The 24,816-nt window shown below is 41.2% G+C and overlaps 1 protein-coding gene across 4 annotated transcripts in view; it reads left to right on the forward strand.

Annotated features, from left to right (window-relative positions):
• Positions 1 to 24,816, forward strand: part of ehbp1 (EH domain binding protein 1) — a 186,576-nt gene that overhangs the window by 38,824 nt on the left and 122,936 nt on the right. For all 4 annotated transcript variants that reach the window (XM_042501759.1, XM_042501760.1, XM_042501761.1 and 1 more), the window contains exons 6-8: positions 16,299 to 16,480; positions 19,232 to 19,371; positions 24,189 to 24,326. In XM_042501759.1, the coding sequence (XP_042357693.1) occupies positions 16,299 to 16,480; positions 19,232 to 19,371; positions 24,189 to 24,326 (460 nt within the window). The remainder of the gene's footprint in view (positions 1 to 16,298; positions 16,481 to 19,231; positions 19,372 to 24,188; positions 24,327 to 24,816) is intronic.

A 24,816-nucleotide genomic window follows, 5' to 3' on the forward strand; every position in this document is an offset into this window, starting at 1 on the left:
AGGTTGTAATGGACTGGACTGTGAGATTCTTTTCGTTGATTAACATTGATTATAACATTACCTTTCTAGACTTGTGACTTAAGTGTAGGAGGTCACCAGACTACTTCACATGGGCATGTAACCTGTCTAAAGCCCGGTATACACTGCGATTTGGGCTGTCTCAGAGGAAAGATGACCATCGTGACAGAAACATGGTGATATCTTTGGTCGTGGCTCTTAAACAGCGGTCCTTCTTCCCACAGTGAGAGAGGTTCAAGGCTGGCCTTTGTGACTACTGTTACAGCCAACAGAAATGCACCATAAAGTGAAGCACTGATCAGCGCCACACTGCTAAATGCTTGAAGATGCTCATACTTACTTTGAGCTCTCACTGCAAAATTGGCATGCCAAGTTTGCCATTTCCCGAGCCACGACGTTGTCCACATTCTCCTCCTCTTCAGATTTTTGCCAACACACATAAAGGCAACTGTTGTGCAGCCTTGATTTGTTTGTTTAAATTTTTCTCTCACCACTACAGCAGCGTAGATGGATGACGCACTCCGACAGCGTTTTGACATTGATGGACGTAGGTTGTAGCCTTCGATTCAGTAGGTGATGTCATTGCACAGTCTGCATACATCAAACTTGATGATGTACCCAAGTTTATTAGATCCATGTTGCACAGTGTAGCTTGCACTGAACTTAAAAGATTCTCACAGTCTGCAGGAGGCTTTAAAGGGGAAGTTGTGGCTGGTAACATTAGACATGGAAAATGAAAACAAGTTTTTTTTTGTATGAAGCAGCAAAAAAAAAACAAAAAAAACTTTAGCATGACATGTTTGCGTTAATTTGCATAATTTAGCATTGCATGTCCCATGATGCGTCTATCAAGCACATGCACAGTGCACATCTTGCTACGAGAGGCAAATAATTGTGTAAACTAAATCCATCGCTGCTTAAATAAAGTTTGTTTCATTATTTGTGTGCCATACCATTTTTTATAGGGCAAGCCTGACCTGATAGTGGGTGTTTTAAACAGAAATTCTTGGGCATTCTGGTAAGTTTATGCCACATACCACATAATCTTAAAGTCCGTGTTCTGATTCCAGCTGGCAGCCTTTATGACATGCAATGACCAAAAAAGAAAAGACATTTTTTTTAAAATGTCAGTGACAAGATGTGAACTCAAAGGAAGCTAATTTATGTTACAGTATGATGATGGCTGTTGTCCCAGACCAAGAATGTCCGGCCCTGCAGGGTTTGCCAGCTCCATTCTGTTGTACAGGCTCGTGCCAGTCAAGAAAACAGGCCGCACCTCCTCCTGTTACTGCCTCCTGTCCCCGAGCTGACCCAGAAGACACACTGACTCACACACACCTAAGCACTCATACACACACGCATTCACCTACAACACACATGCTGGCAAGGTTCAGCAGAGGTGTCGACTATATCAGGTTTTTGGGGGGTTGGTGTAAGATGAGCCTCGAACGAACAACAGTGAAGTGAAGAAATAAGAGGAGGAGAAAAGGAAAACAAAGGAGATAGACTGAAATGCTATTTGTTCAAGGTGTGTGACTCGTATTTGTAAACGTCATGTCACTCACTGACTTTCTCTTCTTTAAATTGTGCTCTGTGCAAAACCTGATGTGCAACTACACATCCAGTACAGACCCACAAGTTGCATAACATTAATACAAACGAGGTCGTGAACTTCTTTTCTAATATGTTGCCATTTTCCAGTACATGTCACTAAGTCTTCAGTTTTTTAAATAGTTTCTGATAGGGGTGGGCAATTTGGCTGAAAAATAATAAAACAGTATTTCAGGGTATTTTTACAATAATGACATTCTTGACGATACGACAAAAATACTTACAATGATTTATTATTTATTTCAAAAACATTCAATTGCAATAAAATGAGTGTTAATGTTGTATATGTCAACAAAAATGTAGTTCGCCTTGAAATATTCGATAAAAACTGAACAAAATTGATTTCGGTTCTTAAGTTTGCAAATAATAACAGCATTATGTGTCATAATGCTGTCATATGGTGAAATATTGCCATTATTACGATATTCATTTTTCTCATCATATTAAAAAATTTACCAGTATTATCGCCGACGATATGACATGGCATACCCCTAATTTCTGAGAGTTTCAGTCCTGATATCTCTTCGGAGGCCCTCAGCCGTCGGTTATTGGCTGCCACGCCCTCTGTTATCAGTCACCTCTGAGGTCGCCCTCTATCACTTCATGACTTCACATCCTGTCACCTGCCCTCCTCCTCAGTCAGCTCTAATCAGCCTCTTCCACATCTGTCCTCATCCTCCTCTCACCTTGTTTTGGTGTCATGGCTTACACACCGCTGATGGGTGGTCAGACAGTTCTGGTGCGACGTGAGGAGCGATTGGACAGCGGAACAGTTATTATCTCCATCTCTCGGTTATTTATTTTTCCTCTGTGCGACTTAAGATGGCTGCTCGCGATGGAGACAGGCCTGTGTGGCCCGCAAAACACACTGCCCTCTGCAAATCCCCCTGTTTATCCACAAGCTTGACCCGCTGGGCCTGCGTGGGCGGCTCGTTGGCTCGGTAGATACGTGCAATGTGTGTGTGGGGCGCTGGTGGCGAAAGAATATGTGTGGAGAGGCTTGTGATGAACTTAGGTTAAACTTGTGTGTAGGGTGACTCGTTTGACATTATCTCGTCAAGATCCGCTCGCAGTGAATTCGTGCGTGTGTGTTTGTCTGTGAGCATTTTAGGGAGTGAACACACACACACACACACACACACAACACACACACACACAGAGTTACTGGCAAACTGAGGCGACTGTTCTGCTAAGTGGCAATGAATAGGGTCTTGTGATGTGCTCTGATGCCAGTGCTAAGCCCAGCCACTGACAGTTAGACTGATCCCCAAACATGTCTACGTCTCTGTTTGGGATATAAATCTGTACTTGAAATACCGCACCCAGAGAGGATGGGGTCAGGAATTCGAGGTGTCTTGCAGTAAAGGTGTACACCCATAGGTGTTGATGTAATGTGATGAAGGACACATTTCCACCATTAGAGAGGGGCTTGTATCAGGCGTGTCACTTGACAAGATTTGCTTAGGAAAGCTCTTTAAGCAAAGGTGAAACAATAACGAATAAAGCTACGGATAAACACAAAATCTTAAATATATGCATGGTATTGAGCTGCTTTATTATCAGTTAATAGAAGACCTTTGGAGGCAGTATGGCGACCCTTAGCACGAGCTAACACAGCAGTAGCAGCTAACATCCAACACTGAGCACCTTAACCAGTCCAAAGTCCAGCTCGGGGGCCAGTTGTGACCCTCAGACTGATTTTAAATCACCCTTTGCTTGTCTTTCAAAATATACTGTATTATCACTACTATGATCAACACAATATTGGTTTATCAAGCAAGATCACATTGCATTTTTTTCTGTTCATCTCACGATAGCAGGACAGTCATACAGTTTTGTAGACATGGCCTAAGTAGAAACTACGTTGAACACACTTGAAGCAGCTAGATTTAAACCCATTAATAAACACTGGGTATCGTTAAGTGTGTGGTGCTAACAGTTAGCCCTGTCACTGTGTGTGTATCCGTGTCCCAGTCGCAGAGATGCGGCCCTGCAGCGGTAGTCTACAGTAAATGTAGAGAGAGAGAGAGAGAAGCTGAGTACATGCTGCATGCAATTTTACAATGAATTTTACCCGTTTTAAGAGGTCAAATTTGTGGTGAAGTTGCGGTGATTGGACAAAATTGCAAGGCTGCACAGAATTTACTGGATTGGCTGAATTTGCTAAATTTTGAGCTTGCAACACCCTGAAGGGACTGAATACTGCAAGATAGAGTTTTTTAGCTAGTTCTTTGCTCTCCAAGCACCCTTCTAGTTGGTGATGAGTCCACTATGAATCTGTAAATTAAGGGTTATGCTCCTGTTTCAACATTTCTAAATCACTCCGGCAAAGACCACAGACTAAATGTCTCACCCTCAGTATACACACACACTGATGTAGGAGGGGGCTGTTTGTGTTTTTGTGAGTGCGTCTCGCATCTAGATGCACATAAACAGAATCGGGAAACCCTATTGTTCTTTCGTGGAAAAAGAATTTCAAAGAACAAGTGCTCACCCATGCACACACACACACACACACACACACACACACACACACACACACACACACCACCAGCTCCTTATCCAATCCCTCCACTAATTCCCCCTTGGTAGAAGGTGTTCATTGTTTCTCTTTCATTCTAATCTCTCCCTCTCCTCTTTTTAAAATCCATATTAGATTCTCTTTGAGTTGGCCACAATCAGAGGCACTGAAGCAGAGCATCACCCTGCTAATGCTCTTTGTCTCCCCAGATTTGTCACTTAGCATGGAGAGTACACCTTTGTCATGGAGCAGGGTGGGAGAGAGGCAGACTCTCACTTGGGGCAATTGTTTCTTGTCACAGGCCATCTTAACCCCCCCCCACCACCCTTAAGCAAATCAGCTTTGCTCTGGATTAGGGCCCTATCATAGCTCTGTCAGATCTCAGCAGCTGCCTAAAACAGCTAAAACAAACATCTTTAAAGTGAGAAATGAGTGGATACAGAGATTCTGATTCCCCAAAGTCCCTGTGTTGTCTTTACCTGAAATCATCATTTGATATCTGTGAAGTAAAGAGGATCCAGACTGAGATCTTGTTAGGAGTTTTATCAACTGAACCCTTGAGCTTCTTAGCATCCTTTTCTCTGTTATCTGGTAGTGACGCTAAAACAAGATGGGAGGAGAATCAGAATACGGTGTTAGCAATTTAAGAATTATTATTTTAGTTGCACATCACTGTACCTGTCTACCTTGAAATCGAGGCACTGTCTACGCGTCAACAGATGTTTTTGAAAAAGGGTTTTTTCCCCTATGTTTAATGAAATGTCTCTGTCTACACAAGACAAAAAAATGACCCCAAAAGCTTTCCAGCTGTGTTCAGCAGTCTCCTAGAAAACACACTCCTAAACACCTACTGCAGATTTCAAGGCCGTTGTCTCCCCTTCAATTTAAGGAAAGGCAAGGCAGCTTTATTTGTATAGCTCATTTCATACAACAGGGCAATTCAACTAGCTTTACAAAGCAATAAAATAAACATAAAAAATAGTATAAAGGATACAGATTTACAATAAAAGAACTTTAATTACATTTTATTCAGCATGTTAAAAACACTTCTAATAACTTTTGTATGACTAAAAGCCAGTATTGTCTTTCGTTAGCACCCGCAGGAGTTTATTGTCTTGCTTTCATAGTGACAAATTAAGCCAGATTTTGTTGGTATAGCACGAGTTCTGCCGAAAACATATTAGTTAATACAGCTTTCTGCAATAGATGTGTGTCTTCTGTGTCAGTGTGTACTATAAAATGAGGCAAAAGCTCACAAGAACTTTGGTGGTCAACCATCGTCATTATTACACACACACACACACACACACACACACACACACACACACACACACACACACACACACACACACACACACACACACACACACACAAGCACTCCAACATCTCTCATGCACTCAAATCTGTCCAACTTTCTGTGTGTACACATGTGGGAACTGATTTTGCTGGACACACACATACACTGCCGGCGTGGTGAATCTGCCGTCCTGATATCTGAACTGCTGCTTCATGCAGGGGGAGTAATCAATCCCAGATACAGTAGCTGGGGGTATTGGCTCAATGTGTGTGTGTGGTGATGTTATTGGCCATTTTAGGCCTCTGTGATGGCCAGAGATGGTGAAATGGTGGGAAAAGTGATGAGCAGGCACTTCATAGACCAGGGATGAACTCCTGCTATAATCCCGTCGACCTATCTTTCTCCCTCCCTCCCCCCGTTTGGCTCTGTCTTTCTCCATCACCCCCTCTACCTCATTTTCTCCATCTTTTCCCCTCTTTTCTACTTCTCTTTCCGCCAGTCTCCTTGCATTCCACCTCTCTGTCTTTCATTTTCGTCTTCTATACCCTTCTCTCTTTCCATTTCTTGACCACCCCCCGCCCTCTTCTACCCAAACCCCCCGTGTCCCTTTCTCTCTCTCCAGCAGAAGTGCAGAGCCAGGGCTTTTGCCTGCTGGTAATTTATTTTCCCATTAGCCCCCTGTCTGAAGTGCATGCTCTGGGTCTGAGTGTGTGCGGGGGGCACTGAGGGCCACCCAAAAGAAAGACCCGCAGAGTCGAAGAGAGGAGGGCACCCTGGACACACTGATAAGGCGAGGGAGAGAGGGAGAGAGGGAGAGAGGGAGAGAGGGAGAGAGGGAGGCAGGGTGGGAGGGACAGAAATGAAGGGAGAAAGAGAGTGTATGAGATACGGCCTCAGTGTCCATCTAAGCATTTTCTCTGGTTATGAATTATGACGCAGACTAATTAGGAGAACATACTGGAAATGACAGATTTCAGTTGTTGTTTAAATGATTATTCAAGACACTTGTAATAATCACTTAATTGTTTCTTATTTAAAAATCAAGGATGCCAAACTTGCTACTTCCAGATTCTCAGTACTGAGAATTTGCCTCTTTTCTCATTTTAAATAACTTTCTATAATTTACTTGGGTTTTCAACAGTTAATTGAGCAAAACAAGATGCCCCTCGGGCTCTTGAAAGTTGCAGTATTGTCGTTTTTATTTTTTCAGACATTTCATAGACTTAATTAAATTAAAAAAAAACCCAATAAATGAAGCGATAATGAAATTGTTAATTGTAGCCCCAGTGTTGCCACAGGTTACTGTTGTCATCATAGCAACGATTTCATTAGGACTGCAACTATTACTTTCATTATTTATTAATCTGTCAATTATTTTTTAAGATTGATTGATAAGTTGCTTGGTGTATAAAATGTCAGAAAATAGCAGAAAATTAGTGTTTCCTAAAGTCCAAGATGACGTCCTCAAATGTCTTGTTTTCTCCACAACCCAAACTGCCATAGAAAGGCAAAGAAAACTATTAATGAAAAATATTCATGTTTAAGAAGCAAGAATCAAAAATTTAATTTTTTTTTCCTTAAAAAAAAATACTCAAGCCGATTAATTATTTATCAGATTAGTTGGTAATTGATATAACAGTTGACAATTAGGCCTAATCAGTTAATTGTTGCAGCTCTAAACCTCTTCCTCAAGCTGTTTTGATGTCATGTGCATCATGCTGCAAAACAGCTTTTAAGGCTCTTTCTTGTTAATATATTCAATAATATCATTCAGTCTGTCGGCTCTTCGATGCAAAGATGGTAGCTTTAATATCTGGAGAGGTTTTAGAAATATTGTAGAACTTCTGGATTGTGAAACTTCTTCAGTGTATTTCTGTGTGCGTTTGGGTTGCAAGTCAGCAAGAGGTTAGTCCCCAATAAACCACCCTCCTCTCCCAGTTAGGATTAGGCCTTTTAAGGGCTGCTTGGTTTGTGACTCTCCTCCTTTCATCTGCTGCCATCAGAGGCAACCCTGCATTAAGGCATTCCTCTCTTCATCTCCTCCCTTCTGTCTCTCTCTCTCTAACTGGCTCCGTCTCTTTTCTCTGTTTTACAAACACATACTTGGACATGTTTTTTCTGTTGACTGATCATTAATATATGTGATCACTGGAGTTTCCTGCCTGACAAACAGATAATTGGCATCAGAAGCAAGATGTGTCATCAATTAAGAAGTCAGTTGAAATTAATGAAAAGAACAAGTTTACTGTGGTACCATTAAACATATAGCGAGGATTGCAATTGCCCATTTGATTTTAAAAATACTGGTCTCATTTAAAATACACAAAACAAATTAAACACATCCTTTTAATGGAAGTATGCACCTTCTGTGATCAAACGAAACCTTGCAAAAATGTTTTTATGGGGCCCTCTCCACAATGAGGTCCGAGGTCTGTTTCAGCTACAGCTTGGCTACTCTTAAACTACTATACTAGTTGTTGGTATTATGCGTCTTTATTCAGAGTCGTCCCAGTTGTGAGTTTTTGTTTCCAGTTGTTAGCACACAGTGATTGTTTGTGACTGCGTGTTTATCCTGACATCGCCGTCTCTTGTGTTGTGAATGTAGGCCTGCACTGATTGTTCTGTGCCTGGCAGTAGGCGCATGGCGGTCTGTCCCATATCCAGTTTCTTTATACAAAAAGGACTCCATGTGTGCAGCTCAGTGTCATTTTAAACCATATTCATCCAAAACTACGGCACACACTGTGCTGTAATCTGCCGTTCTTTCTTTTAAACAAGCCTAATCCTGCTCTTGTTGTGACTAATCTTCTCTCCTCTCTTACTTCCTTCTCTCACTTTCCCTCGATTGTTTGTCAACCTTGTCATTTTTTTTGTTGTTTACACCCCTCCGGGGACGAGGTGGTGGTCAGTGAAAGATGTTCCCATTTTGGGGGGTTTAAGTTCAATCTGATCCACGAGGTGGTTCTAGTGAAAAGAAATCCTTTTTTTTTTTTTTTAACTATGTGTGTGCCAGTGTGCAAGAGAGACTGCATGTGTGTGTGTTCATGTGACAATACACATGAAAGCCATTTGCACAGTTCATTCCATTATTAAAACCATTGTTATTGTAATTCACATAACCGCAGTGATAGTATTGCATGCCTTTTATGTTCATTGTTGCCTTTAAAAATACACACTGCTCGGGGAGAAAAAATAAATCCTCACATATAATAGTAGCAGATGAATAAATTGGTCTTAATCTGAGTGTGTGTGTGTGTGTGTGTGTGTGTGTGTGTGTGTGTGTGTGTCTATATCGCATATAGTGCGGTATTCATAGGTGGTATGTAAAAAGGCCTGCCTTATCAGTTATCAGGGGAGGCCAAATTGACACAGAGGAATCACTCCATTGTGTGCGGATTCAAAGAGAGATGTGAGCACATTGGATGTCTCCATTTCCAATAACTGTGACCTTGAGGCGAGAGGAATAGCACTGTGCCCCCCCACCTCCAATCTGCTGACTGCTGAATTCAACCAGAGCCAGCTGATTTTGGGTGTCGGGGCGGAGGGCTAATCGGTGCTACCTCAGGGTTATTCTATAGGGTAAATTGAGTTTGGCTTTTATTTTTTCTGATCCGTGTGAATACAAATTACAAAGGCCTGTGTACACTTTAGTGTGGAGTGGAATATTTGAAGTCACTGTGTCCACATTATCCACCTTGAGGCCGAAACTCGCTTGACACAACTTTACAATTAACACATTTTATAACAAGAGAGAAATAAGAGATTCAAGGAAATAAAAACAGTACAATGTGCCATGATTTCTTTTCCATCCTCCAGAAAGTACCCCAGTAATGAGTCCTAAAACCCAGAAATGAGTTAACATTTCAGCACCTCCAGTTTCCTCGTTTCAATGTGGTTATTTGAATAGGTTTTTGGTCTGTGGTTAACACAAGTTGAAAAGACTTTCATGTTGTATTCTGGGACATAAAATACATCAGTAAGTACCCTACTTGTGAACATTGAAGCTTTTATGTGACTTAAAAAATGCGGTGACTAACAGGTGGTTAAATGAGGCTACAGAACGTCATCACGCCAAACTGTACCGAACACAGCTGGTGGCGGCATAACGGTAGTGTTGTTAGTTTATAGCCTAGCAGTAGTTTTTTACCTCTGGCGATTGCATTTAGGCTTCAAAAATTCTAAAAGTGATGTTCATTTATGAAGATTATCTTGCTGAACAAAACATGCAAGTATCGTAATTTGTGTCGATTTGTGATGTTTTTCCTTCCATCAAGTATGTTTCTCTGTTTTCTGTTCCGTCTCTCTTTTCATGTATGCTGGCTAGCTAAAGTCATGTTTGAACAGAGTTTGAATCTGATATGTTTGAGGAAAGCCTGTGCAAGTGGGACAAGAAGGAAAAAATATTTAAGGGTCCTTAAAATTAGTCATGTAAAGTTTTGAAAGTTAAGTTTTTAAATTTTGTGCATGAAAATGGGTGGTACTCTGCTTTTAGCAAAATGCTCAGAGTGAATTTGAGATCTGTCTGGTAAGCAGTTGCATAGTTCATGTGTCAAGGCTTTTATTGTGAAAGGTGAGCATGTGAGGAGAAGGTCTGGTATTCGCTGACTTCAGTTGGAAGGATGAATAATGCTTCCCTTCGTGGTTTGGACTATGAAAACACTGTGTTATGTCATAATACTCGGACGTATTGGCTCTACTACTTGGCTCTACTTTATTCGTAGAGCAAAAGTTTAGAAAAATTTACCTTATTGCGAAAACAAACACTCCTTCAATGTAAAGGCCTCTAATGTAGTCTGAGTGTAACTGACCTCAGGTTGTCCCTTTCATCCAGTTCAGGATTGTTTTGTTTTGTGGCAGCAGGCTTAAGACAGATTGTCATCTGCTTGACGTGAAACCGGTGACTCATCTTTTATCATTCTCATCATAAAACCAAGGCCATGTTTTTATCTTCATCTCTCTCGACAACATACTAAACATCGGCACACACATTTCAGTTATTGACAAATCAGTCGTGCCAGACGTGTTGTTAACAGTGACAAGAGCAAGAAAGTTGTCACAATAACTCAAAATTAAAATGGATCTTTGTACTTTTGCAATTGTCAGGTATCTGTAGTTACACACCAGAAATTTGGGATCTTGGTCAGTCTAGGTATAGATGATGTTGACATGTGAATTGTTAGTAAAAGTGTTTATATATAGAGATCATTTTGGAATATTAACCCTTAAAATTAGAAAACTATAGATTGGTGATCTGTTTTAAAAAGCCATTAGGTGATTGGTGTGTGTGTGTGTGTGTGTGTGTGTGTGTGTGTGTGTGTGTGTCAGACCAGGTCTATACAAAGAAGCCAGGTTCTTTTAGCACTCAGCCTAATTAATCCATCTCTCAGTGACAAAAGGATCCCTTCCCCTCCTTCCTTCAGCCCGTCCCATTGGCATTTTGGGGCAGAGGGATTCAGCAGGACCCCCGGGCACCCCTCCTGCCCTGACCCCTGCCCCCCCACCAGGGGAGCATCTGTGGATCGATTCGGGGCCAGCTGGCACCAGGGGAGAGGGGCAGGACTGGTACACTAACACAAGCACGTGACACTTCTTGAATGAGTCATTCATCGTCATTTATGAAATTAAACTGCGTGCAGAGTGACTGTAGGCAGGTTTGATTGCTGTTTTTGTCATTTTCATGTGTCTTGTCACATGTGACCTGGTTGGTGTGAGGGTAGGACAAAGCTGTGAGTCAGAGCTAACTAGAGACGTCCTGGTAGGATCTGAGGGATTGGTATTGCACCCAATCACCACATTTTTGAATTGTTTGGGATCTGTAATTTTTAGCATGCACCCCGCCCAATTCTTTGTTTACGACCGCCGTCACACAGGTGTCACACAGAGAGCACCATTTTCTGCATATATTCAGGTTTTATTGTAATACTGCTACTCCAGTAGGTAGGAGGTGATATTTTTCATGTTCAACTGAAGCTGCCACACCACTATTAAGAGGAATTTACATTTTTGCAGATTATTTTTAGTGAACTAGTCTTACTATAATGCTGTGATAAGCGGAATTGTGACCAGTTTTGTTTGTTGTGACTGGGATTGTTAATGATCAGCCACAGCACTACTTTGTTTTTGAATCGTGATTCTATTTCTCATTTATAGTGTTTACTTTTATTACAGTGCTACACTAAGTGGATTTTGGAGCAATTTCTGTAGACACATCGTAGTTTGTTTACTTTTTTTTTGAAAAACGAATGCTGCACTTGGTGAATCTGAGAGCTTTTTCTAAAGACATATTTGACTTTTTTTGACTTTTTCGATGAAAAACAAATGATGCACTATCTAGTACTTTGAGCATTTTCTAAAGACATTTTAGTTTGTTTACCTTGTTTTTTTTTATAGAAAACAATGCTGCACTTAGTGGAATTGTAATAAGAGCAGTATAAAATTATGTTTAGTTTGTTATTTTGCAAAAATAAAAAAACAAATAATCCTTAAGGTATTGTTTGGCATTTTTTTCTTTTATTTCATTGCGGAGCTGTCAAACTGACAAGCGTATACTCTGGGTGGATTTTATCAACTTTAAAGTACTTGATGTGTGCATTGTGCAGCTGTATTAACCAGGTATGAATATTGGCAGATACTCATTATTAAATGGCTCGGATCGGCAAAAAAACTTGATCGGGACATCTGTAGAGCTAACTGTTGGTCTGTGAATGATGCTCTGCAGTTGGACAGAGATGCAGCTAGGGGGCAGCATTCAGCCATCACCCCTCCCTCTTTCTTTCTATCCTCTCTCTCTTTCCCAGTCCTTCTTCTTCTCTTCATCTCTCTCCCGCTGTGCCCCCTCTACACACACACACACACACCACACACGAACACACACACACACACACTCAGGTATTTAGTCGCTCTCTGGGAAAGAGAGAGCATATTGATAGTCCTATCCTCTCTGTAATAAATTAAACTTCTGTATTGTCCTTCCTTTTCATTTTACACATTGTCACAACTCCCAGCCACCCTAATCCCAGCCCCCCCACCCCCACACTTTCTGTCAAACACACACACTCACATGCACACACACATTGATTGACAAGCAGCATCCGGGGAAATGGAGCAGATTTCCATTGTTTGCTGTCCCTACTCAAATCTGTTGAAACGGTTATTCCATTCTTGCGCCGGGGTATTTGCATATCCTTAAGTATTTCCTATTTTCAAGATCCCTCTCCCTCCTTCTCCTCCCCATCCTCCTTTTTGCTAAATCCCCTCTTCTTAAGTGTTTGGTGCATTTAGCAAATTCATTCATAACGTATCTACATGCGCTATTAGCTTAGTATAATAGCCGGGGTGTAATCTGCAGAGAGATAGGAGGTGGAGAGTTCTTTCCCCCCATCTTACTCTTCTCCTGATGGGCTGCTCTTTGGACAAGCTGGGTTTGGTGGTGGCGGGGCGATGATACGTCATTATGTTCCCCAGCTAAAGCGACAAGGCTCAAATGTCAGCATGAAATGTCAAGTGGTCTCGCTAGTCATTCGGTTGGTTTCTTCTGTAGTTTTTTCATTTAATTATTGGTCTGAGCAAGAAGCGAGGTGAGAGAGATGGAGAGATGGGAGGGTTAGATGAGATGTACGGTGGGAGATGGAAGGATGGAAAGGGACAGAGGTTAGAGAAACAGATTCTCCTCATCTTTGCCGGGGCAATTTTAGGTTTTATGTCTTGTACAGATGCACTTAGAAAGAAGCTATTACTTTGTTAACCTTTCACTGACGAGGCTGTTTTCGACCCTATTGCTCCCACATGCCAACTGCTTCAGCTCCACAGCTCACTAAATAAATAGATACTTTGAATGAGCTGTTATAAATCAGTTATTGAATATCCATTGGTTGTTTTTAAAGTTGCTTTATGTGTGCAACTCAACAAATCTCAGCTATGAGAGGAAAAATTAAAAACACAGCAAAAGTGAGCACATTGGTGGGAGAGAACCCAACTGGCAAGTTTTACCAGAGCGGTTTAGTTTTCATCAGATTGTGGTTTTTATTTGGCAAAACTTTATGATTATACAATAATCAAATCAGTGACCAATGCCGTGGTCTCAATGATTGCTGCTGATTTTCTGAAACTTGCCTCTGCAGTGTACATGAGATAGATAATCTGTGAAAAAAATCATGTTCCTCCTCCTCCTTGAAGTGCTCCTAATGACTTTTCCTTTAATCTCCACACGTAAGCAAACAATCCAAGCAAGGAGTTTGTAACCTGGCTGCCACGTTGAAAACAGTTGAGCCAATCAAAACCACAGTCCACCGGCTGGAGTCACACACTTTCTCATTCTACATAACTCTAAAATATGTTTCTGAAAACATTTGAGATGAGAAATTATCAATAAAGTAACAGAATCTTAATTCATTTCATCAGCACTGCCTAGTTTGACAGTTTGAATTCAGTTAAGAAACAGTGATTGACTTGGTAGTTTTTCGTCAGTCGTGGTGGATTTTAGCAAATACCATTAGAAGCACTATGCAGAGGAGGGGGAACGTAATGTTTTTTCACAGATGATCTGTCTCATGTATTGCTATGTAGGTATAGTGACAGTTTCAGTGAATATGTTATAAAAGTTACCAACTGTAGCTTTAAGTAATTGAATTGGCTATATGCAAGGTGTGCACCGTAAGTTCAGTTTGTTCATAGTTTGTTCATAATGTAGCACACAGGGCAGCAATTCATCAAAAATTTGCCTCAGAGGGCATTACAGCATACAACAGCCTCTGTCCTTAGACCCTCACAGTGGATAAGGAAAAACTCCTCCAAAAAATATCCTTAAATTGGGAAAATAATGTATTAACATCAGGAAGAGCAGCTGAGGCTGGATCCCTCTCTCAGGATGGACAAATGTGACAAATAAAATTACAGTCTTGACAGTTGCACACAAAGTAGTGTTACAGTGTTGGGTGTTAGAGGGACTTTGATTATTACAAATTAAGATCCCACTGTTCTGATTGCATAAAAACAGTTAACATCTTTTCATGCATATGATGGCACAGTCTTGATACTATGACAGTTTCCCTAAAATTACATTTAAAAAAATCTCAAGATATCACCTTGTTTACAGTATTGCAATTGATCACAATATATTTATTAAATAACCCATCTCATGTGATCGATGTCATATCACCAGTTTCTTGCCAATACAATCACAGTTAACATTTACATGCAGTGTTAGTAAGTTTTGGTTGGCCCACAGATTTATAGACCCTATTGGGAGCTTACATAGTTTCTCACTATATTACCAATGGCGTTACCACTCTGTGCTGATACCAACTCTGTGTGTGTGTGTGTGTGTGTGTGTGTGTGTGTGTGTGTGTGTGTGTGTGTGTGTGTGTGTGTGTGTGTGTGTGTGTGAACGAATACCCTGCGGTCCTCAGCGATAAGGCTGAGATTGAGTTTTCCCCACAGAGCCAGAACCTCTGAGGTGTGTGTGTGTGTGTGTGTGTGTGTGTGTGTGTGTGTGTGTGTATGTGTGTGTATTTTTGTGTGTGAAGACATCAGGAAACAGGCAATGTAAAGAGCTTGTATCGCTTTATCTACCGTACACGCCGGAGTGTATGTGTATATGTATATGTGCTCTCAAACTGGTGTTGTGTGAAAGAGAGCTAGCTGCTCTGCTTTGTTCGGCATTGTGCGCACGAGAGGATGAATCCTCGGGGCTCTATTCACAGCTCAGACAAGACGGTATTTTTCCGTGGTATAATAACACAAGTGTGTGTGTGTATCTCTGTGTGTAAGTGTGTGTGCAGTTACATATGCTGTTTTTAGACATCCATGCTGTGAAAAAGTGACTAAAAAGGGAGAGCAGGCAGTTTTAAAGAGAGAGCATGTGTGTGTTACCGCTGCCTGCTGCTCTCATTCCACATCGCCTGTGAAGGGACATGTGCGCCCAGTGTCTGATCCTTACGTTGGATTCAGTCTCTCGTCATGCAAATGAACACGTATCAGTTCACCAGGGAAATGTGACGGTTTCACCATCACAAAAACAGAATCTGTAAAAACAGGAGGCACAACAGAAAAGAGGGACATGGTATGAGAGTGGTATCATCACAGCAAGGAGGGGAACCAGTCTGCTATTCACCGACAGCGTGGTGGTGGTGACGGTGGGGAGGGGGCAGACAAAAGGCTGGAACATCCCCAACTGTTTAGTTTTCATATCTAGCAGTCAGTGACAAGGCTTTCCGGCAGTTCTTATTTTTCACACACTGTCCTCTGGTGTGTGTGCGCACACATACGCGCGCGCGCGCGCGCACACACACACACACACACACACACACACACACACACACACACACACACACACACACACACTGTCACTGATTCTATAACTCTTATCACCTGGTCTGTGGCATATTCCCAAATTCCAATTTGACTGCTAGCCCCTGGCCCAGAGCACATCTCTGAAAAGGAGTGCAGCAAAAATGGCTTCAGCACGGACCTTTGATAGGAAATATCAGGGAGGATTTCACAACTGAATTCACAATGAGGTTGCAGGAGGGCACAGGTTTTAGCTTGTCCTGGATTTACCAACCTACAGTAACCAAAAAGACGATTATTTATCTGATTCTTGTAATCACCAGTCATTGATAATGATAAAAGTACATTGCTGAAATTAATCGCACAGCCTGCACTTTACTGAACAAAGTGAACGAAAAAAAATCAACAAAATCAACTGGGTTTCAGATAAAATCTTCACATCAAATTAAAATTGCTGCCTGTTCCTTGGTTTTCCGTTTGATCCCTGCAGTGTCAATGCTATGCACTGTTAGCTGAGTAATATAGGTCTACATTCATGTGCTTTATCTTTCTTTCCCTCTGCAGGAGTCTCCATCAGGGCGGAGAAAGGCCTTGGCCACCAGCAGTATAAACATGAAACAGTACGCCAGTCCGATGCCCACACAGACAGACGTCAAACTCAAGTTCAAGCCCCTGTCGAAGAAGGTGGTGTCGGCCACGCTGCAGTTCTCCCTCTCCTGCATCTTCCTCCGCGAGGGAAAGGCCACGTAAGTCCTGAGTCAGACCATTTCTTATTTTTATGCCAGAGGCATTATGATTTCGGGTTGTCTGTATGTACGTTCATCTGGCACATTCTTGTGAACGCGATATCTCAAGAACGTCGTGAGAATTTCTTCAAATTTCACATAAACATCTGCTTAGACTCAAGGATGAATTAGATTTTGGTGGTCAAAGGTCAAGGTCCATGTGACCTTGTCTGTCTCATTCATGTGAAAGCAATATCTCAACAAAACCTTGAGGGATTTTTTTCAAATTTGGCACAAACATTCGATTAGACTCATTCAATCCTTTAGATTTTGGTAGTCAAAGATCAAAGTCACGTTTAACTTGCATCTGTCTGCTGGAGAGGGCTGTCGCACATATCCACGCTGGAGCGGGCTGTGGGACATGTCTGCACGCTGGAGCAGGCTGTCCGACATTTCTGCGCGCTGGAGCGGGCTGTCACACAGGTCTGTGCTGGAGCGGGCGGTCAAACATGTCTGCACGCTGGAGCAGGCAGTCACACATTTCCGTGCTGGAGCGGGCTGTCTGACATGGAGCGGGCTGTCACTCTATCTGTGGTGTCACTCTAATATCCGGCCTTTTTTGCGGGTCCGTGAATGCAGCACAGCAGGCAGAGTTCTTTTTATCTCCTTCGCAGCTGAATGTCACTCCTGAGGTGGATGATTGATCTGTTAATACTTTCACAGCTGATCACATCGTTAGATGAGAGGAGGTATTTGCAGATGTTTGAAAGTGAAAGACAGTTTTAGGCCCAGCAGAATGAACGGTTAAGTTTCACTTTTAATGCGTCTGACGTTCTGCTGCGCGTCTCTGTCGCTACTGCTCTATAAATAACTCAACAGTGTTTTCATACAGCTCTTAATTAACAGTCCAGCTCCACTGAGACAATGGTGGGACAAATTAGACTATGGCGGCCCTCATGTAACTTGTCTTTATTTTTGTTGTCTTTTCTGAGGTGTAGACTTGTCTGGATGGCCTTTTTTGATCTGGCAGTTATTGAAGTTTTAATTGCGAGTCTTTTAGAGATAGACCAGACGTGATGTCCTCAGTCTGAAGGGAATCACATTAATCTGTCTGGGTATTTATGGGGTTCGACTGAATGTGTACCCTTATAATAAAGATGTATAAGTATATACACACACATAATGTATGTACATAAAAATGTACACATTTCTCACACAGTCCTACATTCTTTGATTGCACAAAGTTTAATTTACAGACTCACTCACTCACACAGTGTTTGCAGCTTCTCATTCATTCTCACATATCCGTCTTTGATACCACCAACTTTCATTTAAGGACACACACTCTCAATCACTGTGTTCGCCGTTTGTTATTCATTCTAATTTGATAGCAGCAACTTTCATTTAAAGACAGCCGCAGATACACACACACATACTGAGCGGGAGCAGAGCAACAAGGCCTTTGTTGTGGCGCGGATGGCGGGTCGATGGCGCGTAACCCTTGTTAACCCTTCGGGGAATGATGTCGACCACACACAAACAAACTCAATCACACCAGTTCAAATGAGCCTCTGGGCCTGGGAAACACCAAACACAAAGAACAGAGAGGAGAATACATTGATTATGATGGAGCGGTGGTTTTGAGGGACAGAGGGGGAGAGACTACATAAAATACAAGGGATACTGTAGAAGTTGATGCGTCTGTGAATAAAGTAGTGGTGGTGGAAAATAGAGAGACAACCAGTGGATGAGAAAGAGTAGAGAGGATAGGCTGAGGGGAGATGAGAGACAAAGGCTTAAAATGTGACAAGTGACGTGGACGTATAAGGTGATTTTGATGGTAAAGTGTAGAGATGGAGGTCTGAATGGTAAACAGTTGTGTTGTCAAAAAGATTTATTGATGCATATAAATTCTGAAATACTCAACACTTCAATACTCATCACTTCTGCAGTGGTGATACACCGGCAACAACTGCACTTCTTACTTTCTCTTATTGTTCATGATTAGTATATTCACTCTGCTTTCTCTGCTTTTAACCAAGAAAGAAGTCATTGTGATCATCTTAAAGTCTTGTTTTATTCATCTTGTAATGAAGAATTTAACTTGTATGCCCTCAATGTCAGTATTTCCTTATGGTATCTAAAATAATGTTGAATACTGATATTTTTCGAGGTGTTATATTGAAGTTAGAAATTCAGTATCTTGACAACACTTGAAGGTGGAGACAGAAAGAGAAGGATGGAAGGCTATGATAATCCTTAAATTTGATTTTCAGGGTTTCCTAAACATACATATATTTGTTGCGGCCCACCATGATTATTTATTGCACCACGGTGTAGAGTGTACTCTGGGCACAGATGGAGCTGTAGAGATCCAGGCGCATTGAGAGTAAAACTTAACCGTTTTGCTGGGTCTAAAAGTTTGCAGTTACTTAGCTGATCAGATCCAACAATCTGATCAGCTCTGAATGGATTGACCTTATCCACACCACAAGTCACAAACAGTTATGTGGGTGAGAGCTGTGGGTGTTCCTCTTCCTTTAAGCTGGCACATTAAAAATACAACACTGATGCATTTTCATTATTCATTCTTCCTTTTGTGCATTATGTTTCCTCTGTTTGTTCATCTATTTAGGGTGTGTTATTACCATAAGAATATAAAGGTTGTCTTATTTTTTTAAACTATTACACATGTATTAAATGCATCTGTTTTGGGTGCTGTTTGTACCTCTGAACATGAGTTTCTGTCTGTGTTTGTTGTATTTATGGTAGTGATGAGGACATGCAAAGCCTGGCCAGCCTGATGAGCATGAAGCAGGCTGACATCGGCAACCTGGACGACTTTGAGGAGGAGAACGAGGAGGACGAGGAGAACAGGGTTAACCAGGAGGAGAAGGCTGCAAAGATCACAGGTGAGTGACACAGGGCACTTTTTGTTTCTTTGACAGGTGAGAGATGTATGGTTTTGTATGCAGCAGAAGAAATCACTGCTTTTCTGGAATCATGCTTTTAAGTGATCACTTTTTCCTGTGCTGTCAGTCAAAGTTTTGTTAATGGTAAGTCGGTCTGCTGGCAAATGAGCTTGACCAGTAAAATGCTCTTCCATCTTTCCAAACTGACTACTTGGCAAATAAAATCTCCAACCTTGCTGAATAATCACCCAGACCAGAATAACCAGGAGGCTTCAGTGGGCATCAACTTTGCTTCTTCTTTTAAATTTCTGTTGTTTTTCAAAGTTTCTTTTTCTGTGAGTGTGCATGATTACATACATTATATTATAAATTCATGGGGTTCATTTACAGTGTTTTGTCAGTTTCAGGTTATCTTCTATAGCTTTTTGCTTTGCGTTCCCCCTCTCTTCATTACTCCTTGTTCCTTACTTTCCTCCTGTGTTTGTTGACTTGACGTCGACTGACGGTGGCTCCATACATGCTGAGGATTCTTTCTGTGGTCTTATGTATGGGCCCTGGTGCTTTCTGCTTTGCTTAATCCAACTTTTCTTCATGTTAAGCTTCATGCTTTCTCTCCTTTCTTTTCCCTTCCCTGCTCTTTGTCTCATTTATATGTATATGCATTGAGCGCCTACAGCGGTGCTTCACTAGCGTGCTTCTCTGAATCAAAGGCCTGGCCACGCTGCCAAACCTCCCCACTCTCTGCTACGTACCAAACGAGCCAGCAGTACTAACACTAGGCTAACCAACGCATACCCTGCAAAACATATGTTCTCTTTTTATCTTTTACTTAAAGTATGTAAATCATGAGAAGAGAATATATTACAACTAAAAAAGATGTATTGAACATCTCTATGAATATATATTTTGTGGGTATTTCTGAATTTGAGTGTGTGTGTGTTTCTGTGTGTGTTTCTGTGTAAGGGTGTGTGTCCATGTAGCATATCTCTCTCGCAGAAAAGCACTGGAAAGATGCTTGCGCTTTATCCCAGCATAGAGCACTTTTTTGATGAAGCGTTGCACGTGGGCTTTGTTTCTATGAACGCTATATTGAAATTAACGATTAGGATAGTTAGGTAGCTAACGTAATGCTCTGCTAAAGGGGTTAACCATACAGCTAACAGCAAGCGTACAATGCTTACAGTGATAAAAGCACAACACTGGAAGCAGAGGCAAAAGGGGCGTAAAGCCCACCGAAAAAAAAAAAACCCTATTATTTAACATCCCTGTTATATGGCAGCTGATCTTGTCCTCTACTCAGAGGGTAAGGAGCTCCCAAACCTTATTGCTTTACTAATTTTTTGGACATTTTTGGCCACTTTTCTTTTTCTTAGTCACTAATTTTAACTTGCTGCTTTTGAAATCTTCTGCTGTGGGTTGCTCGCATAACATTTCGTCAAAACGTCACGCCTGTCACGTCAATGATCCATTTTCATTCAGCTGTCTCTTTTACAAAGACCTTGATGCGGCGCTTTTACGCAAAGGCACGACTGTGCTTTTTAAACAGAACAAAGATGGAGCATAATGGTGCGATATTACCTCCTACATCAGTGCCTCTCTAAAAAGTTCAGAGATTTTCAGCTATGTGCACTCGGAGCGGTTGCACAAAAAAGTCGGAGTGCTCTGAAAAAAAGACTCTGGATGCAGCACCTTTTCTTCAGGTGGTGGCATGCAGCCGCATTCACCCGCTCCTCATGTCACCACTGAAAAAAGACATTGGTGCTAAAAAAAATTCTATGTGGACACTTGCCTAGGTGTTAAATATGTTACCTACCAGCGAGCAACGTAAGCTATGAAAGGTTATTGAAAAACATGAAATGTAAACTGAAAGGTCCTTTTTCCTGCCTTCACCAGTTAGCGTTCTCTCAAGGAAGTACAGCTTCTCAAGAAGGCCATTTAGTTGTTCTGGCAATACTAGTACAGTTAACCAAAACATGCAGTTTGAAAAACAGCATTTAGAGACATGGCCCTGGACATAAATATTCGTGTGGAATATGTATTTGGAGATATACTCTTAATCAAGTTGTTCCTCTACAAACCAAAAACACATGCACTCCTTTAAACTCTTTGTATGTATATGTATGTTATTAAATGGAGTTTGTGTGTTGTGAGCGTGTGTGTGGATATTCTTGATGGGATGTCTTATTTTGCCTTGTTCACTGCTATTCTTCCTTCCTCCCTTCCTGTATGGCCCTGTCGTTTACAGAGATAGTAAACCAGTTGAATGCCCTCAGCTGCTTACATGGGGATGATGATGATGATGATGGTGTCCTTAAGCGAGCACGCAAAGCAACCGCTAAGCCTGCCGCTTCCTCCCAAGGTCTTTTTTCACCTTTCTTTCACCTCTCCCATCCTGTGTTCCCGACTCCTCTCTCTCCGTCTTGTGAACTCTGTCACCTCTACGTCACCATTCATTACCAAAATTTCTTTCCATGAATTTATTTTTCCCGATCCCTAGTTTTCCAGCTTTCTTCTCTTTTTATTTCTCTCTCTCTCTCTCTCTTTGACTCAATCGCCCCATCCCCCAGTCCTCCTTGACATTGGTATTGTGATCGTGTTGTGGTTCTGTGATCCTACACTTGATCTTGGTCCGTGTGGTGATGTGCTGTACAAGGTGTTGTGAACACATCAGTTGGTGTTCATCCTTTTGGTTTCTATTCTTTTCGTATTTATTTTCTGACAGTGTTGCCCCTCCCATTCTGTTACTGCAATTGGTAGTGAACCAGACCAGGTAAACAGTATCCAAACAAACACAAAAAAAACCCTTATTTTCAGAAAGACAAACGTCGTTCTGTTTTCAAATTGGAATTCAGGGTTTTTGTTTCCAGTTGATCTGTGTATGGGATTTGTGGTATTCTCAAACTGGTGAGACACTTCAGAGTGACAAAGTAATCCAGTGCAAGATGCAATGATGCAACATCAGCATTTTATTAGAGGTGTCAATCTATTTGATTTGAAAATGGGGCTGCACAAAATGCAAAAAAAAAATTTAAAAGATCACACGCAATTATTTTTACAGTTGCTGCGATTGCTATATGACTTAAGTGAAATGTTTTGCATTTAATATTCACTGAAAAAAAAATGAAAGAAATGATAATGTGACTGATATGTATTTTGCCATTATCAAAATAAATTTGCAGCTCTTGCATCTTGGATATTGCACTTAACCATATTTAATTTTCAATAATGTTTCGATTAATGGGATGCTTTGCTGATTTTCAACCAGCTTTGTATCATAACAGAGCGGGCCGTATGTGTCAATAAATAATGGTAAACTTCTCTCATTCTAATTTGTGCCTCAGTCTTCCTGTTGCCTATTTCTCACTTCAGATATGGTTTAAAACCATTGTGTTAAACAGACAAGTATGCATGCATTTTTCCCAGTCATGAAGCACGAACTTCAAAATTATTTGCATCTTTCTTCTGCATAGATAACCCAGTTTTATGGGGAAAAAGGGGGAAAAAAGTATTTCCACTAGTGTAATACTTCATTAACTGTCCAGCCCAATGTTACTGCTACAAATATTAAACAGCATAATTTCACTGGCTATTTTCTCATCATTGGTTTTGGGTAACTACTTATGTAAATATTTAATCACTGCTTAAAATGAAATCTTGTGGCTTTCTGTCATACGTGACAAACCCAAAATTTTATTTAGAGGCCTCAAGTTTTTCCACTTTTCCTGTAACTTGGACCGGGGTCGCCACGGATCCTTAGATGTGTTAAAAAGGCATTGAATTAAAATATATTATATTAAGGCTTTGATTGGATTTAAAATGTCTTAAATACATTTTTCATAAGTCTTAAAAGCGCTAAGACACATGAATTTCTTTTTCTGACATTGCATTTTTAAATCTCAAAATAATACGTTACTGGGAAGAATGTTTTATTTCAAATTAAATCTTTAGGCAAAAAATCTCCTTAACACTAATTAATTGGTGGTTTTTTTGGGGTTTTTTTTCTTCCCAATTTTGGTTATAGTGAAATCATTCTTAAATTTTCACTCTGAGTGACATTGAAAAAGTCTTACATTCCACTTGCTGTAAGCTGTAGGAACTGTGTGGAAACACAAGCGAGCTTACAGTTACTCTACTCACCTAACAGCCACAAACCATGCTACACACAGATATACATACACATCAGTGCACATGTGCACTTCTCATGGCCTAAAATGGGTCATGAATGTTGTCAGTAAGAGGAAAAGTGCTGCACCTCTTATCAGCCACCGCCACTTCACTTGGCCACCCTACATATAGACCAGGGGACACACAGCACTTTTTCTCTTTGCTCAGATTCTCACGCAGCACTCAGCAGCACTTCTTGGCATCTGCCTCACACACATTTACTTTCTTTTCAAACTGACCCACACCCTGGCAGCATGCGATTGAGCCTACAGTGAGGATGATGAAGATAAAGTGGATAATTCTCTGCCTTTTCGGTCAGGATCTCCGTAGCAACTCTATATGGCCCTCACTGTCTCCCACAGTAACTCTCCATACTACACACATTTTCCCAGAATGCCACTGCGGCACATGCATTGAAGTGGGCTGAAGTGGAGCACAGAGAAGTTTAGGCAGCGCTCCCCAGTAAGAGGGAAGACTTACACAAGACTGAATGGTCTTTATGCTCATGGTTCACTCCAAAGTGCAGATGTTGGTATTTTTGGGTTTGTGGATGTTTGTTTTCATTTCATTTTGGTAAATGTATCGTTCTGTGGCTGTTAGTTTTGACTCTGTTGTTCGTGTTAATGACTTGATGTTTGACTGGTTGGAAACAGAGCTCATCAACAAGCTGAACTTCCTGGAAGACGAGGATCAGGAAGCGTCTCCTGCCATGAGCACAAATCCCTTCGATGAGCCCGATGACGACCTTCATCCAAACCACCTCAACCCGTTTGGTGATCCTGATGAAGAAGGTATGTTCGGCATGTTATAAGAATATATTCAACCCAATTTTATTGTGATGGACGGATATTGTCAGTTATTTCGGCTCTCATTCTGAAGTAATGTGAACACAATAAAAGTGTTTACTTTCGGGGGTGTCGGTAGAAGACAGGTGATACAAGTTAAAGGTTTTGGACGTGCACAAACCTTGAATGTGTGTAGTCATGTGTAACTGTAGCAGAAAGGCTTCAATGCTTTCAGTCAGACAGCTAAACCAATATTTTTGTCCGACCACCTGAGTAGCCAGGTGTATTAGTATGGATTATTTGTTTTTGAGTGGCATGCTCCCACACACACAAAGCTACCACTTTAACGCCTGTTTGTTTGTGTAATCTGAACCTTATTGTCTGTAGGAGTCTGGGATTTGGTGTTACAAACACACCTGGAAATGCTGCGATATTTCACTAATAAACACCCAGTGTCTGTGCCAAAATCTGCGCTAGAAATACCAAAATGTCTCGT

The sequence above is a fragment of the Plectropomus leopardus genome, chromosome 15 (assembly GCF_008729295.1).
Source record: "Plectropomus leopardus isolate mb chromosome 15, YSFRI_Pleo_2.0, whole genome shotgun sequence".
NCBI lineage: Eukaryota > Metazoa > Chordata > Actinopteri > Perciformes > Serranidae > Plectropomus > Plectropomus leopardus.